This window comes from Scophthalmus maximus, chromosome 7 (assembly GCF_022379125.1).
Source record: "Scophthalmus maximus strain ysfricsl-2021 chromosome 7, ASM2237912v1, whole genome shotgun sequence".
Lineage (NCBI taxonomy): Eukaryota > Metazoa > Chordata > Actinopteri > Pleuronectiformes > Scophthalmidae > Scophthalmus > Scophthalmus maximus.
Genome location: NC_061521.1, coordinates 15,640,841 through 15,658,683, shown reverse-complemented (window position 1 = coordinate 15,658,683; position 17,843 = coordinate 15,640,841). Strand labels below are relative to the sequence as shown.

The following is a 17,843-nucleotide window of genomic DNA, read 5'->3' as shown; positions in this document are numbered from 1 at the left end:
TTGTTCCCCTCTCGCTGGCCTCTGAGGAGGAGCCACCGGAGCTCGCTCCTGCCCCCGCTTTGCTCTGCTCCTGCCTTCCTCTGCCAGACGCATAGCTTCAGTTTCCCTCCCAGGCCATGAGGGTATCAGGTTTGTTTTGGAGGGGAGAGCCGAGGAGGAGGAGGAGGAGGAAGGGGACAGGGATGAGGTAGGCTGGTGTATGAGAAGAGGGGGAACTAAACTAAGCATTGGTGCGGGTTGGAAACAGCCAAACAGATGCATGAAGGCACATGAAGGGATGGGAAGGGAGGGGAGAAAAAAAAAAAGAACAAACAAGTCCCTCCTGACCCCTCATCCATAAATTCCATGCCAGCAGCTGGAGTTGTGAAGCGGCCATTTTATGAATGAGGGTGGGAAGGAGAGAATGAGGGAGGGGAGAGGAATAAGGAAGCAGAGAGAGCGGGACAGGAGGCGGGTCAGGTTGTGTGTTGTGTATATGTGTGGGTGGGTGAGACGCGGCTCAGAGGCGCTTGTGGTGGGGTTGGTTACGTGTATGTATGCATGCGCTCGTGTGTGTGTGTGTGTGTGTGTGTGTGTGTGTGTGTGTGTGTGTGTGTGTGTGTGTGTGTGTGTGTGTGTGTGTGTGTGTGTGTGTGTGTGTGTGTGTGTGTGTGTGTGTGTGTGTGTGTGTGTGTGTGTGTGTGTGTGTGTGTGTGTGTGTGTGTGGTGAGTGACTGACTGACTGTTCGGGCTGAGGAGGAGCCTGGGGTAGGCCCGCACACATACACTCTTGCCTCTTCACAGGCTTTGTGTGTTTGTGTTTTGTTCTGGCCTCTGCTGAGACACCGTGCAGTCTGAAAACAAAAGGGCCCAATTTGGGCTCTGCTTCCGCACGATGCTGCTCGCTTCAGGAGCCACAGCACATCAGTCCTCGGAAAGAAAAGTAACACAGGCACAACTTTCATTTAGTATTCAGCAACTTCGGTGATGAGAGACTTCCTTCGTTTGAGCTGCAATTGTTCATCTGTGAGGTGTGAAGTCCCAGGGGCTCACCAGACAAGTGAACAATAGGTAATAATAATAATAGTATTTTAATTGAATACAAAAAAAAATTTCTCTTGGAATTGGTGTATCCTGATGTCCTTTCTTCAGAGAGGATGTTGGCAAATATTCATTTGTTGACATATTCAACTTTTTTGTGATACTTTTTTTTCCCCAATTAAACAAGGTCACATTCTTCTTCTGGTTTGTCTTTGAGGTTTCAGAGAGTGTAACCGCTCTTGTGGTGGTGATTTGGTGGATTAGGGTGGTTTGGTAGCAGACTCCTTATTTGTGCTCTACATCAAAACACAAGTCTTAAATTTGTTTCTTATGTAGAATCAATCAATAATTGATGGCTAATATTCATAAAAGCCAATCAGACCTACGTGAGCCAGGTCAGGGATAGTGCAACCGCTGCGTCGTCATGGTGATCACAGCTCTGGACTCTCACCCATATAGCAGTGGCAGGTGTCATTAGCCAGCCAGCCAGTCGGTGAGTGCTGGTCTTGTGGTGCTGTAGGTAATGAGAGCTGACACAGAATGACGGAGCAGACAGGAGGACAAGCTGTCACATGCCCAGGGACACGAGGACGTCCTCTGGTGTCGTTTACTCTTCACTGATCCTGCCTGCCGCACCGATGCCCCCCTTTTCCTGCTTCTTCATCCCCCCCCCCCCCCCCCCCCCCGAGGCTACAGAACAGGAGCAGCTCAACCTGGAGATGACCCAAAACTCTGTTTACGCACTGGACGTGCTCTGCGTCCAAGACACATTGGGAACACAGTGTAAGAGCTGGGTGAGCTCATTTACTCTCAGGGCAACTTGGTGAACTCATGTTTTTCCCCCTGAAGAACAGACGGTGCAGTAATAACGTGCTTCAGGTGTGCCTACATGCAGCAGGAATGTGCTCCTGCCCTGGCTCCTGCAGGCAGAACGGAGCCGGGAAGAAGCAGCAGGATGTCTCTTTGATCTGATCGGACACTGACGACACTGAGCCAGTGCTGAAACAATTTGTCTCTTTGGGTTCACAAAAAGTAAATCATCATAAATTTTGATAAACCATTAAAGTAATTTAAGTCATTAATAAATCAAAATTTTCCCAAAAAACATTCACAACGTCCATAAAAAGCATCAGAGGGGCGATGCCTACCCTGCTCGCGCCTTGTATACCCCAATGTATTGAGTTATTTGTGTACAGTGGGCTGGTAAGGATAGCAGAAATCTGTTGTGGTACACACACACACACACACACACACACAGGGATGAAAACAAAATATTTTGGACTGTTGGTCGAACAAAACTACAAACTGTGAACACAATTTAAAAGGGATGTATCGTCAATTCTCAGAACAATGTGACATTTTATGGATGATATAAATTCTGAAAAAGAGATCACACTTAATTTTATAGATTTGTAATTTCCTAATAATTTCCCTAGGAGGTATACTGGAAAGAACCATGTAATTATAGGGACACTTTTTTATTATAAAAGGACAGTAAGTTCCTGCATCAGTGGGCTGGTAAGGATAGCAGAAATCTGTTGTGGTACACGCGCACACGCGCGCACACACACACACACACACACACACACACACACACACACACACACACACACACACACACACACACACACACACACACACACACACACACAAACTGCTTTGAGAGGGGTCAGGGCAAAGTAATATTAGCTCTCACCAAACCACCGCAAGACAAAGCAGTGCTTGGAAATTTGGCCATGGAAAAAGGCCTGGAGTCAGAGCCAGCACTTTGATGGCTTTCTTTTGAGTGGTAGTTAAAGGATACGGTCTCCTGTTTCCTGTGTTTGCTCCGTGTGTGTGTGTGTGTGTGTGTGTGTGTGGGTGTGGGGGTGGGTGGGTGTGGGTGGGTGGGTGGGTGGGCGGGCGGGCGGGCGGGCGGGCGCGTGCGTCTGCGTGTGTGCGTGCGATTGATTGCTCATTGATTGAGCAGCGTGCTCCCATCCCCTCTCTCAGCCAGCTATCTGTCCCATGGCCGTCCGTAGCCAGCCAGCCCATAGCACCGGCTGTTCGGAAGCATGCGAGTGTGTGTGCACATTTGTGTTTGTCTAAGTGCGTTGGAGGAGATCACTGATCGAGCAGGTGTCAATCAATGCCCTCCTCTGGTTTCCTGTGGCGGTTTCATTGCTCAGAAGTGAGGACTTGATCATTTGTAACTCGGACCACATTTGGTCACAGGCCCTTTCTCACACCACTTCATATCACTTAGTTAGTTAATGTAAATGTGACAAAAGGTCTTTGTATTGCATTGCTTTTGGTGTTGCATTTTAATACTAGAATCACTGCTAGATGTAGTGATTTGTTTTTTCTGAACCAGTTCCCGAGCTGCAGCAGTGCTACTATGGACCAGTAAATATAACCTCAGGCTTTACAGTTACAGTTTATGATGTGCAATTTGGCAGCTTTCAAACTAATAATAGTTTACAAGACATAGATGAAATAACTCCCAACAAATTACTGCATCTGGGGGAAAGCAAGGACTCCGTAGTTCTCAGGCAAGTGTGGAATTGCTCTGCTGTGCGTGCAACTGTGTGCGGTTGGTGCAGTGTCCTCTTTCTGCAGATTCCCACACGTACGGCAGAGGAACGGGGTGATCTCTTAAGAACGGCATAAGGCTGATGTAAAGCGATCCGTCGGGAGAAACCCTTAGGCTGAAAAAGAAACTGAGTTGGAGGTATTATAATAAGTCTGAAATGTTATTATAAGCAAGAGTTCATATATGGAAACACGATGAAGATTCTTTATGGTACTCTGTGGTGAATATATGGCGTATTTCAGTGTGCCCTGCTGGTTGAGTAAATGTAGAATAAAATCCTCTTTGTCATGCAGGAAATGTATTGCTGTACTTAATGTAGCCGTTTAAGACATTGCTCACACTATTATTGATTATTCTTCAACCATTTATGAGAGGCTCATAGATTTTGGGCCATAAAAAAAATTCTCACCAGACTTGTGTTTACAGTCTCAGTGTATGTGCGTGACATGTCTGCAGTGGAGCCCTCCTCCCGTGGCTTAGGCCCCCTATTGGTCCTCTAATACTGTTGCAGCCTTGTCCGTTGAGTCGTGTGCGGTCTGTAATGACAGGAAGACAAATACATTTTTTTTTTGGCAAGTCGGGTCTCCAGAGTGGGCCACAGTGTTGTGTGCCCCCTCATCTATGTCCCAGCTGAAGGGGAAAGTTGTCCGTGGCCTGTAGAGGGAAGAAAGACAGGAGGGAGGGGGGCGAACAGCCCTCTGTTTTCAAACTGTGTCTTTATGTCTCCCCTGACTGCGAGTGTGCCACTGCATTGCACAATGGAGGTCATTGTTTGTTTGGGGGAGAAAGCGTGGGCATTTTGTTTCAATCATTTCTGGAAGTCTTGTGTTTGACATGGTGGGGGCTGAGCACTTCCCGGTTTGGAGGCAGGCTTGGTCTCTGTGCCCATTTCTGCGGGCATGTCTCCTCTCCTCCCTCTGTGCTCTCATGTACTATATTTTCACACCTTTTTTTTTGTTTTTTATCGTGCTGCTTCAGCTTACCTTACATACTGGATGGGAGGGAGTTATGGCGCTGTTGTGCTCCGTCCTGCTGGCCTGAGCTGTACATGTGTACGGCCTTCTCCATCTTCCTCAGTCCCAGCACACCCCCTCCGCCCTTCCTCTTTTGCCCGCCGCAGCCCCCTTGAGTCCTCCTGCGGTGCTATGATGACGTTTCACCTCTCCCATGTGCACAGACTCCTCCTTAATCCAACTAAAAGCTAATCTCGAATGGTAGGATTGTGATCCTGAACTGAACAGTGCATCTGATTGTCGCAGAGCGGTGGAAGGGCAGCTGACCGGCTGACTTTAACCCACTTCAACCTTCTCTTCATCTTCTTTCCTTTGGCCTCCGCCCTCATCGGACTTGGAACACCTGTATGGCACAGGGATCGATCTCTGTTTTGAAGACATCCCCAAACTGCCACATCCCATTGCTACACGTCTGTTTTAATACACTGGATAAGCTTCTCCCTTTCTTCCAACACATCTTTTTTATATTAAGCAATTCTTTTTCTCAATATGCTTCTTCTGTATAGGAGGCTGCTTCTCTTTCCCTTCGAGTCTGTCTCTCTTTGCCTATGAGCATCCTTTTGTTTCATAACTAGAGACGTATCGCAGTGAAGCCCAGCTAGTAATTTAGTGAGCTGCCTGTTTGTGAAAATGTCAGACCTAGACTTTCACGACAACGTATTCTGAAGCAGGATGCACCAAGTAAAAAAAAGAAAAAAATGTTATTTAAGAGAGGCTTGCTTGAGAAAAATAAAATAAAAGCGTGTGTGTGTGTGTGTGTGTGTGTGTGTGTGTGTGTGTGTGTGTGTGTGTGTGTGTGTGTGTGTGTGTGTGTGTGTGTGTGTGTGTGTGTGTGTGTGTGTGTGTGTGTGTGTGTGTGTGTGTGTGTGTGTGTGTGTGTGTGTGTGTGTGTGTGTGTGTGCAGCTCTGCATGTGTATCATTCTGCCTCATGATAATGGACCACACACTGACCCATCTGAGACCAAATGGTGGAAATTAATGGTAACTAAGTGTGATGTGACAGAGGGGAGAAACTCTGAAGGGTACACTGTGTACATGCCATGTCCTGTGAGTGTCTCACACACACACACACACACACACACAGCATGTAATTTACACACCGAGGCAGGAAGAGAACTCGCACACCTACATTGATAGATTTAATTTCCCTCATGGTTCTTTCGTTCTCCTTTAGTTTTCTTGCCACTTTCTTCCCTCACGCCTCCCTTCTCCTGAACAAGGGAGGTCATGTGAGCAGCTGAGGTCCCATAAAGCTCAATATGTGTGTGTGTGTGTGTGTGTGTGTGTGTGTGTGTGTGTGTGTGTGTGTGTGTGTGTGTGTGTGTGTGTGTGTGTGTGTGTGTGTGTGTGTGTGTGTGTGTGTGTGTGTGTGTGTGTGTGTGTGTGTGTGTGTGTGTGTGTGTGTGTGTGTGTGTGTGAGATGGAGAGAAAGAGAAATGGTCTGATTGAGTGGAGAGGAGGAGGAGGAAAAAGAGAACTCTCTGCCCACCCTGAAAAGAGGAGTTGAAAAATGGGGAGAGAACCATGATGTCACTTGCAGCCAATAGGAAATGTGGGCTGGGGACTGTTTAAGGCCCATCAGCTGTCCTGCTCCATCCACGCTGGCTTCCCCTTCCCTACCGTTGGCACAGTATGGTCCGGCACGGCTTTATCTATCCCCTTCCCGTTCTTGGGCATTTGGCCTCTAGCCTCTGACCTTTGACCCCCAGGCATGTCCTGAGCCCTTGTAGGCAAAGGCGGTCTCAACGTGTCACTCTGTTGAAACCAGCTCTCTGTAGCTGATTTCCCACTGAAACTCTGTACCTAAACTAAATATGGTAGAGATTAGATAGGAGCCTGCAGTCTGTTACCTCTATGGTTTCCATGCCCTCTGTGTGTCATGACTGTGCTGCTTGTGTTCAAGACCAGAAGTGAACGGCAGACTTGCGTCATGGTAAAATCTGATTAACACTGAAACTTGGGTTGAAACTGAGGAGCTGTGTCTGTGCCGACTCCCGTGAGTGAAACTTACCGAAATTGACGGAACTCCCAATTTGCTCAGAGACTTGTAAACAGCGACATTTTTCTTTTACACTCCACTGCACAGGTTTTGTGCGACTGCCATATTTGGTGTTGTTGTTACCCAATTACCAATGAGGACAAGCTATTATGAGTTCACTGTTTACTGCACCGTAATGGCCTTTGAGTGTAATTGGTGCCTGTTGCATTTAAATGGTAACCCACACCGGCTGTTTTGATTGTCACCTTCAACCACTTGGAATAAAGGAGATGTTTAAGGTAGTGTAGCCTCTAATTTTGGTATTCAGGCGCACTCTTTTATGTGAAAACTGGTGCATTGTTGAATGCTGCCAAACATTTCCCCTCGCTTGTCCTTATCAGTGTGCAAACGCTATAAAAGTCGTCAATAAGTGCCTTTATTCCTCTGCGTTGTTCTGCTGTCCGTAAAGTTCCTGCAAGCTGAAGGCTTTGAACTCCCTTGGCAGCCTGAGGTGTGTGTTTTTATACGTAAAAGCTAAACCATTGACGGGCCATTGTATACACAGATACTGGATCGATACAATTATGTTCTAGTGTGATGCCATCTGGGACAGTGCAATCGTATCAGACCACTGCACTTGAAAGGACAAGACGGAGTTCTCAGCGCCGGCTCTCCAGTTGGAGAGAATAGTCTCAGTGTCCCGTCGCAACAGATGTCAACTCTGGGCACAACTGTCCCCACTGAACCCGCAGCTTGTCCTTCTTTTTAAAGAAGGACGGGCTGCCTCACAAAAAGTATACTGTGTGTCCTCAAGAAACTCACTGTGAAAATGAAATTAAATGTTAAAAAAAAAAGGGAATCCCTGAAACCAGATGTCATGTTTGAAGTGGTTATTATTAAGACTGTACAGAATGTCAGGCTCCATTGAGGAAGCAGACACTGAGGCATGTAAAGCTGCTTTCAGACATGCAAGTCCAGACATTTTCTGGAACTTCTCCTGCCAGCCCCCTCGTAAAGTGAGCCCATGTGAGAGTACAGCAGGGAAATCTCCATACGACTCCCTGCGGGCGAGTGGGCGCTCTTACCCAGGCCTCATCCCCCTCGCCTGAATGTTCCGAAAATGTTCCTGCTTTTGTGAACACGTCTGACCTGGACGAACTCCTGCTGCGTTCTTTATGTGTGAGCAAACTCCGGATCCAGTTTCACCGCCGTCTTTGTGCCACTGTCATCTGAAAGACAAGGAAACTGCCATCGGGCCTCTGGACAGAGGCTGCGACATCAGCTATGTATATGATAGTCAGTCTGGTAACATGGTCCTGAATGTGACCCCTGATGTACATCCTGACCTACACATATAAAACGTAGCCAAACAGAAAGGTAATTTCAGGATTTACAGTCCACTGACTATCAGCTCAGTAATCAACTAATGGCCTGCTCACTGTTTGCAGAGCACTCCATTTTAACCTGGTAGGAACGCTCACAGTGAACACCAACTTATCCCCATCGGCTTTTTAGCTCAAGGCAAATGTTGCCATGCTTAGTCAGGATTAGAGCCTCCTAGAAGTCGGTGCGAAATGGAGATGTGTCATTCTGAATCCAGACATCATGCCAGCGGAGAGAATGTATGCCGGACGGCGCGCCAGAATGATGTCTGGGCACCGCGTGCTGCGAAGCTGCAGATGGTCATCTACCGAAAATAGACCTTGGCATCGGATCCACTACTATTCTGTCTCTCTGGTGATGATGGGCTGAACCAAGTTTGGGCACGGAGTAAAAATGTTTCGCCAAGTACTGCGCAGGTTCTGTGGTTCAAGAGTCACATTTCTGAGAAAGTAGTCAGTTTGAATGTGTAGAGAATCAACATTAGTCCAGAGACAGGTGGGTTACACATCCAGGTGTTAGTCTGTGCCTGTAAACACGCAGCGCCTGGGCTACCTGAAGGACTGAGTGTTGTGCACACCGTGTTACATTTCTGTCCGCTGTTGCGTTGTAAAGCCAGCTTTTCATGGATATAATTTACACTTTATATAAGTGCACAAGCCTTAGGCTTTAGTGGGTTTTTTTTTCTTTTTTTCGTGGGTTTCTCCTCCGTATCACTGGGGAGATTACAGTTTTAATGCATAGGATGCTGAAGAGATATGAGGGCTTGCTGCTCTCACTTACCCCGACCAGTCACCCAGCAAGGCCAAACAGCCAGCCGGCACAGCACTGCCAGGAAACACGCCGTATTTAATGAAGCAGATCTGGGAAGTCAGGTATTTTTAGAAGCAACATTTAGCGAGAGGAAAAAAATCTCAGAATCTGTCGAAAAAGAAAAAAAGAGGAAAACATTGCCTACATTGCTTGAGTACTCCTGAAGTTGCTTTCCCCCGTACCAATTCATGTCTTACTTTGCTTGTCGCTTTTGGTGCCTGGAGATGACATGATCACTTCTGTGAACGTCATTATTGAGCTTAACCAGAGGGGTGAAAACAAAAAAAAAGCATTCAATAGTCATACAGTCATACTGTCTACATGACCAGATCCGCAGCAGAAATGCAGCAGGAGACGCGCTTACTTACCGTTCATGGAGCAATAAAACTCACAGAGCACAACCCTAATAATTGTTGATTGAGTTATGTCATTCAAAGTAGAGCCAAAATTATGCCGTGTGCCATGAATTTGTATGATAGCTTAGTGTTTTTTTTCTTGACAGCCACTATGAGCGAGTCCTCAGAGTAAACTGGAGAGTGGTTGTCTGAGTTAATGAGGAAAACCGCCTCAGTCATCTTCATGCTACAAATACAGAACGACTGGAGGGGGGCTTCTGTCGCGGGATGTCCTAGGACTGTGGGACTTCTGGCTAACTAGACTTCAGGCCCGGAGGGTTTCAGAAGTTCAGCCCGGGCCCGGGCTCAGTTACTGTACGGGGGTTTGACCCCAAGGCACAGTTCTGCTAACAAATATTTGGATTCTTTGTGAAGCAGGTCTTTATTCAAGGGACTTGAGCGTGTTTATTTGCAGTCTATTATGAATCTCCAATCTCTGTTTGATTATTTTCTGTCTCTTATTGAATATTAATAATTGACCAATCCTTTCAGGTTACATGAATTGCCTTTAGCTAGAATTAACTGGTAAGAGTTCAAGTGATATGGTCTGTAGATACTTCAGTGACATAGTTAATATTGGTTTATCTTTCACATTAAGGCTCGTGTTCATCGACATATGGGCCTTTGACGACTATTACTTAACAATTACACGCAAAGAATTTTGCCTTTAAGAGAAATGCTCGTTAAAATATTTGATTCTTACTTGCTTTTCCCACCGTTTCCACACGTCTTTAACAGCTTCTCCGACCATCCTCTTCCTCCTCTGGGATTAGAAATACAAAGTGTTCTCACATGTGATGGCGCCGCATACCTGTGTCCTGTTAGAGTGCAATCAACATCAGCAGCAGCTGCAGTGTGGGCCGAGGCCTGAGGGTAGAAGGAAGGGGTGTGTGTGTGTGTGTGTGTGTGTGTGTGTGTGTGTGTGTGTGTGTGTGTGTGTGTGTGTGTGTGTGTGTGTGTGTGTGTGTGTGTGTGTGTGTGTGTGTGTGTGTGTGTGTGTGTGTGTGTGTGTGTGTGAGACTGAATGTGAGTGAGGGGAAATGCCACGCATGCCTGAACACACAGACCAGCACATAGTTGTGTGAAAAACACATTGCTGGTCTTTAGTGGGCACGGGAGTGGAAGAGACCCAGAAACACTGGGACGGGGAGGAGTGGGCTCACACACACCTTTGTGCGCAGGACTGAAGAGAGATTTAGCCAAGCTCTCCTGAGCCAGCTGTCTGTGCGAGGAAAATCACATCATGACGCTGTGCAGTGAAAAAAAACCCTCTTATCAGCAGAACGGTGGATCTTGCCGAACATGCGCAGCCAGACGCGCCCTGCCTGAAAAGGTGAAAAACACCTCTCTAGATTAGATCTGTCCATCCTGGCACTTGCGACTCTATCACTGTAGATGTGAGACAGCACGGGGATCCCTGATGTGGTTCGCCTGTGGCGGTGAGTGGAGGAAGCATCCTCTCTCTGGCTGTCTGGGCTGATGTGGTTTAAACAAGTGTCTGGAGTGATCCACTGGGGGCTCCCAGGGAGGATCGGGTTGCCGGATGAGGATGTGGCCTGGTGGAGCTCAGAGAGCTGGGAGGGGGGGGGGCTGCGATCCAGGCCGCAGGCAGCCCACGATCGGCCCGCCATCTCCTACTGTACTCCTGTTCAGCTACCTTACTGTCTGCTGCTGCTCCCAGCTCTGGTAACCTGAGCTCACCGGCACTGACTCTGCACAGACTACGAGGTTTTGCATCCCCACAGTGCACTGGATTACTGTAGTGTGCAGCAGAGTGAATACTTTGGTAAATGGAGCCGAGGTAGAGATAAATTTAATCATGTCCTAATGGAGCTCTGGCCCCGTTTGTACGGCAGAGCAAAGAAAGGCAGTGTGATTGACACCTCAATATGCAGCTGCTATGAATAAACTCCTTCAAAATCACAACAATCTATGTTCTTATTTTCCTGTGCAAAATTAAAAAAAACAAAACAGTATTATACATCACTATATTTATTTTATATGGGTTTAAAATCTCAGTCAGTTGAAATGCATTACTTCCTGCAGAATACCTTATTTTGAAATTCATCCGAGCTGCAGTATAAAAACCAGTCACGGTTTCGAGGGTCAGCACTATTTCACAGGTTACTGAGGCTTGTTTTTTGTTGACTAAACTACGTCTGTCCAGGTTTTTCCTTAACTTATGGTTTCTCCGAACCAGTGGAAAAGACATGCCTAATCACCATGGTTACAACCCCCCCACCCCCCTGCGCCTGCTCAAGAGAGGACTTGTTTACCATCCCTGCTCCAGACTCAATAACATGTCAGTCATCAGAATTAGGACCGCCCCTGCCTGCCCGCGATTGGCCCAGCAGATGGCTCCGAGTTTAACCCCCACTCCTCTCCCCGGACGCCCTCCCTCCCTCCCCCGTAGCCCCCGCTGTGAATAATGAATGATTTCCCAACTGTCTGTCCCGCTTCCTACCTATCCTCGATGACACAGGGAAAACATACTGCGCTGCGATACGTTGTGAAGAATTAAATGTTTCATCCTTCATTAGATTTTTTTTTCTTTTCTTCTTCTTATGTTTCACCATGGCTGACTGCTCCGGTTGATTTGTTTTGGAAAATCATATCAGTTGAAGAGATTTCTTTTGGCAGTAAACGGTTCACCAGCCTGAGCAAGTAAACAGCGTAGTAGTCTCCTTTACTCGGCAAGCTCTCGAGAAAACCGGGCATGACTCGCCTTCGGATTTGACGCATAGAAATCCTCTTCCTCTTTAACCACTGTTTTTTATTTAATAAAGTAATTAGTTTGAGAAGCTTAAGGGGTGAGAACCCATCCTCCCATCTCTCTCTCTCTCTCTACACACACACACACACCCTTCTAGTAGACGGTGCTTTAATACGGAACCCTGATGGAGGAATAACTTTTATAGTTGAGGCCTCTTCTGCTCAGCTGCTGGCTCATATCACATTTTTGGGGGGTCTGAAACTGGTACTTAAAGCCCTTGCATATCATTTTTCTCTTTTCTTATCCCGCATACTCCCCCATGATCCTGTTTGTTGCTCAAGAAGCCTCATTCCCGAAGTTGTTGTTATTGTAGTAGTTGCAGCAGAACAAGGGATTAGCATTCTCCCCCTCGAATCCTCTGCGGTCGGGGGGCATTCTGCAGATTCTTCACATAGTCCGGCGACTGGAGGATACCTTAAGAACCAAAGAAACAAACGGTGCGCAGCACTTGTCTGTCTCTCAGCCTCTTAGCGAGGCCTCTTCCTCCTCATCCCCCCGGCTGCTGTGTTTAATGGCAGTAGTAGGGATGCACCGGCAGGTCAGGAGGAGACTCCTCAGTGCTCACTGTTGTCTTGTTTACTATTGATGAACCGGACTGGGCCACCGCTCGTGCCGCGGTGCTCTGGTGAACAGCAGGGGGTAGGTTGGTGGTTGGCCACAGTGCCCAACTTGACTGTGTTTGCTCAGGGAAAGAGAGGGGGGGGGGGGGTGTAACTACTGTATAAGATCATCAACCTCCCTACCCCCACTCCGAGCAGTTTGACTCATTTGACTCAAAGTTTTTGTTTACACAGTTTGTTTACTCTCTGCAATTCAGCCCCTCATTAATTGCTCTGTATAATGCATCATGTCAGTGTCAAATACCAACCTGCTGATGCTTCTAAATTAATTCCTGCTCATATCAAATCCCCACTCAGGGGACGGCACGGAGGATGACGTCTTATCTTAAGAGGAGCCCCTTGTTAGGTAGTCCCTTTGCTTTGAAGTGGTGGAAACCCACAATGCCCCGCATAGCTATCTGCGGAGAGCGGCAGCGTGGAAATAGGGTTGCATTAGGAGCATCTATAAATAGAGGATTGTATCCTTGATACCGAGGGTTGTTTGGTCACACACAGTGAAACCGCGTCGACTTATATGGATCCGAGGCAGCAATTCCTTTTCCCTCCGCTTTCTTCTGGCAGAAGGTATGCATGTTTGGAATTTCTCCTCATTGAGGAATCTGTTAAAATGATGCAGAGGGAGAGGGACCTCCTCCAATAAGGCCCATTAGAGTTTGCCTTGGCTGCCCCCTTTTGGTAGGATTCCAAGAAAATTAAGCCTGGCTGATGTTCTTTTCTTTTTTTTTTCTTTTTCGCCTCACTGTGCAAATGTGCAACACTGATTAAATTCCCTCAAACACACTAATGTCAGCTGAAATCCCAGCTGTTGTGTGAGAACCGGTGTGTGTTGGCATTTGATGCTGTGGTTAAAAGAAACAAAAAAACCTTTTGTTTTGCACCAGATCCAGAATAGATAGATCCAGAATTCATGAAGTAGTGCACAGCCAGTGTGGCAGAACATAAACTGTACATTGTGTGGAGCTATACATGGCACACGAAAGGCCATATAGATATAAATACCCCTATTACTCGTGCTGTCGTGAAAATATTCTTATCCACGGTAACGGCAGTGTGACCTCAACATCCGTCTAAGCAAACAATTATCGCAAATTCCAGAGAAAAAATTGTCTAAGGAGTAACTGAATGCGAGTTTTTTTGCGGAAATAGACAAAGAAGTTTTGTCGCAGAATCCTGAAAGGACTTTCCAAACCGACAGTTGCACCTCTTCCGCACTGTCAGATTTGACTGGATGTGAGAAAGCATGACAAGCATTTGAGAAACTGTCATGAGCGGGAAAGATCATTTCCCCTTCCTCTTGTGAAGGGAATCCGGAGTTTTGCTTGCTCCGCGGCATTTCCGTGGCGCACAGTCACTCTCTCAACCTAAACACAAATGTTTTGTGAAGCCACATGAAATATTCATCAAGAGATGAGCTCAGCAGCCGGCTTCATTTTCTTGACTGATTCACAAAGCCGACCTCTGGTGCGCCAACACCCGCATTCAATTTAAAAGCAAATAAACAAGCAGAGCTCCCTTTTCCTCTCTCCCTCCGGCAGACACCAATGTTCACATGCCAACATGTGTGCGTGTGCACATGACACACGTGCACTCATTCTTCATCATGTGTTCTTATCTCTCTTTCGTGATCATAAGATGAAGCCTGCTGAAATAATGCCACCAATGACCAGGAGGTAATATTTGTGGTGTCACAGTTTTTGAAAAAGTTATCAAGCCGCACAAGAAAGTGTTGAAATGTGTGTTTTTCTATACTTTTGTCTGGGTTTGGGCGATTGTGTGTGTGTGTGTGTGTGTGCGCGTATCCTTCCAGCTCTGGCTTTGCACCAGGAGGCGGTTGCTTAGGAACCAGGAGTGCTGTGCCTCCTTATTTCAGTTCAGTTTGGCTTTATTGCCCCAGTGGGGAAATTTGTCTTGCAGCAATAACAAAGAGCCCAACAATAAATAGTAAACACTTAAGAGCCCTACGTACAAACAACACAAGGGCACGTGGGGTTTGCTACATTCAGAGTTTCTAATATGCAGAAATGTTATCACAAACAACGACTGATTTATGTGAGACATCTCCCCATAAGAAACCTAAACTCTGGACTCACTGTCTCCCTGACCACCTCTTTATCTAGACGGAGACTCCTCAAACAAAGAACAACCATCAGCAGAAAACAGCTTGTTACCAGGCCCTTCACAATCATTCCCGCAGGTCTACACATACGCAAACACACGAAGACACACACACACACACACTCCAGGTGCTTTTTCCTAAGGAGTGGACTCGTCTGAAACTAGGACACCCCTGCCTGCAGTGTTTCAAGATTAGTTAGCAGTTTGAATCATCTGCTTTCTTCCCCTTTACATCTGCTTCTCCTGGAGTGCTTCTCTATAAATAGACCACATTTAAAAAAGAAAAGATTCTGTTTGCCATTTACATCTGTCACTGATAAGTTTGTAAAGATACAACTGAGCACTGATCTGATTTTCATGTGTCTTACTCCGTGAATGACAACTTCATGGCTACTTTGTCTGTCAAAGTTTGGAATTGGAAAGATTTAATTATACAGAGATAGATGCTGATACGGTAATGTAATTTTTGCAGGATTTGACAAACTGTCAGGATACACAATTCATCAAATGTCTGTCTGGCCCAAGCAATGAGAAAATGCTGTGTCACTGATAAAATCTTGTACTGGGCTTCGGTTTTCTTCGTGATTTAGCCGCTCTTTGGTTGAAGACTCGGTTTGAAAACAAGAAATTAGCAGACACATGCTTTCAGGAGTTGTGCTTTTTGAAGTCACTGTCAAATGATGGATGATATTGTCTGTGTGATGACATAAGAGGTGATCATTAAGTGAGGCCAGCTCTGCATTCTACTAAAACAACTAGGGACTAACTGGACTGCATCACATTGAGAGATGTTTCAAAAGTTTTCGGCCACAATATTTGCGTTAAGGATGGAATTCAGTCCAGTACAACACGATCACTAACTGTGACCTCAGTAATGAACGTAGCTGAATTAACACCTTTCTGAAGTTTTTAACAAAAACTGGACATTGGAAGAATACGTGGCAGAGATGTTGTTGTGGATTACACTACTAGATTATATTATTGACTTTCTTTCAGGCCAGTTAGTGAGCAGAAACTATCGATAATACCTCCTTAAAATCCTTTACCTGACCCTATTCTGTAGTTATTGAGTTTATATATGTATGTTTTTTATCTTATTATGTTGATAAATGTGCGCTGCTTTTCTTGTCACTTCATATAAACTGATGGATATCTACCTACCTACCTATACATCCAGACAATTGAATCAGAATCTGTGCGATAACAGCTTTAATTCAGTGTCTATTTGACCTTTACCATCCTTTAGTGTCCTGCGGTGCAGACAGTTCACGCCCTCCCAAAACTGACCTCCTCCTCCATCTTTCTCTGTCTCCTCCAGTATGCCCAGAACACTGCAAGCTCGCCTGCACGGACAAGGGGGAGTGCTGCCACAGCCAGTGCCTGGGCAGCTGCACTGAGGCCAACAACGACATGGCCTGCTCCGCCTGCCTCCACTATTTCCACGAGGACCGCTGCGTGCCAGACTGTCCCCCGGGCACTTACAAGTTCGAGGGCTGGCGCTGCATCAACATGGACCTGTGCTCTCAGGTGCACCTGCCCGGTGACACTCACTTTGTCATCCACGGGGGAGAGTGTATGCCCGACTGCCCCTCTGGCTTCACACGCAACGAGACTAATCGGTAAAGACGTACCCTTCACTTCTAGTTTAGGTCTGATTCGGGGATGCCATGCCAGGTGACACACTGAATGTGCAAAATATTAGGAAGAGCTCTTGAATAAAAAAAATAAGGACACACTGACAGACGTGATCATTTGACATGATCTCTATAAGGTTTCTTAAGTTTTAACTTTTCTTTAATGCACTGTATTTTCATTTTAACATCACAAAGAGAGCAAGAGGTCTTAGTATTATTTATGTCCTGGCAATCTTTCTGTCAATAGATATATGGTTTCTCTTCAGTATTCACACACACACACACACACACTCACACACTGCAGCAGCTTGTGTCGACCGTGTACGTGTGGGTAATGAATTCTTTTGTACAAAGTGTCCTTTAGCTGAACTTCACCTGAACCCGCCCTTCACACGTTCCTTTCTTAAAGTAGGTGTCAAAGCTGGAGGTGCTACTTGGCATGATAAGATTTAGGGCATGTTGGACTATTAATGATTCCCGTTCAGACTTTCCACAGAGAATGAACCGGTCGGTTTTTACAGATCAATACCCAAAAAGGGTTTAAGACGAGACTGAGCTGAGGCGTCTTAACACTTTGTACTCTTGACATTTCCTTTGTTTGACATTAAGCTAGAAGACATTAAGTCCTCGTACGCAGCTTTCCTCCGTGTTTTGTCTCGCCAATCCCCAAACTTTCCACGCTGACTCTCTGCTGCTGTATATTTTTTTGGCCATACCACTGCTGTGTGGCCTCTTAGGTCAATACAGTGAATCACTCTCGCACGAAAGAGGGAGTTCAGATGAGGGCCCATAAAAGATTATACTCTCCGTGTGAGAGGTGACCTTGTATCACGCGGTGAATTTATTTGCCTGAATCCCCTGGTATGCTTGCGAGCTGGGGGAGTGGACGAATGATTTCAGGGTGAGATAGGAAAGTTGTTGCTCATTCTTTGACAGTTTTTTTTTCTTTTTAATCCCATTCCTCTTTCTCCTTACTCCTTCCGCTGTATATAGTATGTTATGCAGTGCCTGCAATGGACTGTGCGACAAGGTCTGCACGTCCCCCGTCATCGACTCTGTGGATGCTGCTCAGTCGCTGAAGGACTGCACTGTCATCGAGGGCAATCTGGACATCAACATTCGCCGTGGAAGTGAGTGCATCTACATATTGGTATATCACATATATTGAAAATTTGTTTTACGGTAACATAGAACAGCCAGAAATTAGCATACTAAACACACTAATGGTCATCTGCTTTAAAAACTGGGCAACATTTGCCGACAGAGTATTAAACTCAGCTAAAACCTGCCGTACAGTACGCCGTAATATTTCTTTACCCTCCGTAGTAAACCAATCTTTACTACACCGTGTTGCATGCAGCTGCCCGGCTAATATTTTGATCACTGATGCAGATAAAGTACATGAGCCCGGCGGGCTGAGCTGCCGCGATGCACAGGAGGGCCACAAAAACAACAGTACATCGGCTTCCTGCACTCTAACCCAATTATCACATTATACTATAATGCTGTTTATTTGCTAAGTTGACAGC

At 46.3% G+C, this 17,843-nt stretch overlaps 1 protein-coding gene across 1 annotated transcript in view; it reads left to right on the top strand.

Moving 5' to 3' along the window:
- igf1ra (insulin-like growth factor 1a receptor) overlaps nt 1-17,843 on the top strand; it is a 72,517-nt gene that overhangs the window by 39,391 nt on the left and 15,283 nt on the right. Inside the window, exons 3-4 of the mRNA XM_035641345.2 lie at nt 15,999-16,299; nt 17,308-17,444. Coding sequence (XP_035497238.2) covers nt 15,999-16,299; nt 17,308-17,444 — 438 coding nt within the window. The remainder of the gene's footprint in view (nt 1-15,998; nt 16,300-17,307; nt 17,445-17,843) is intronic.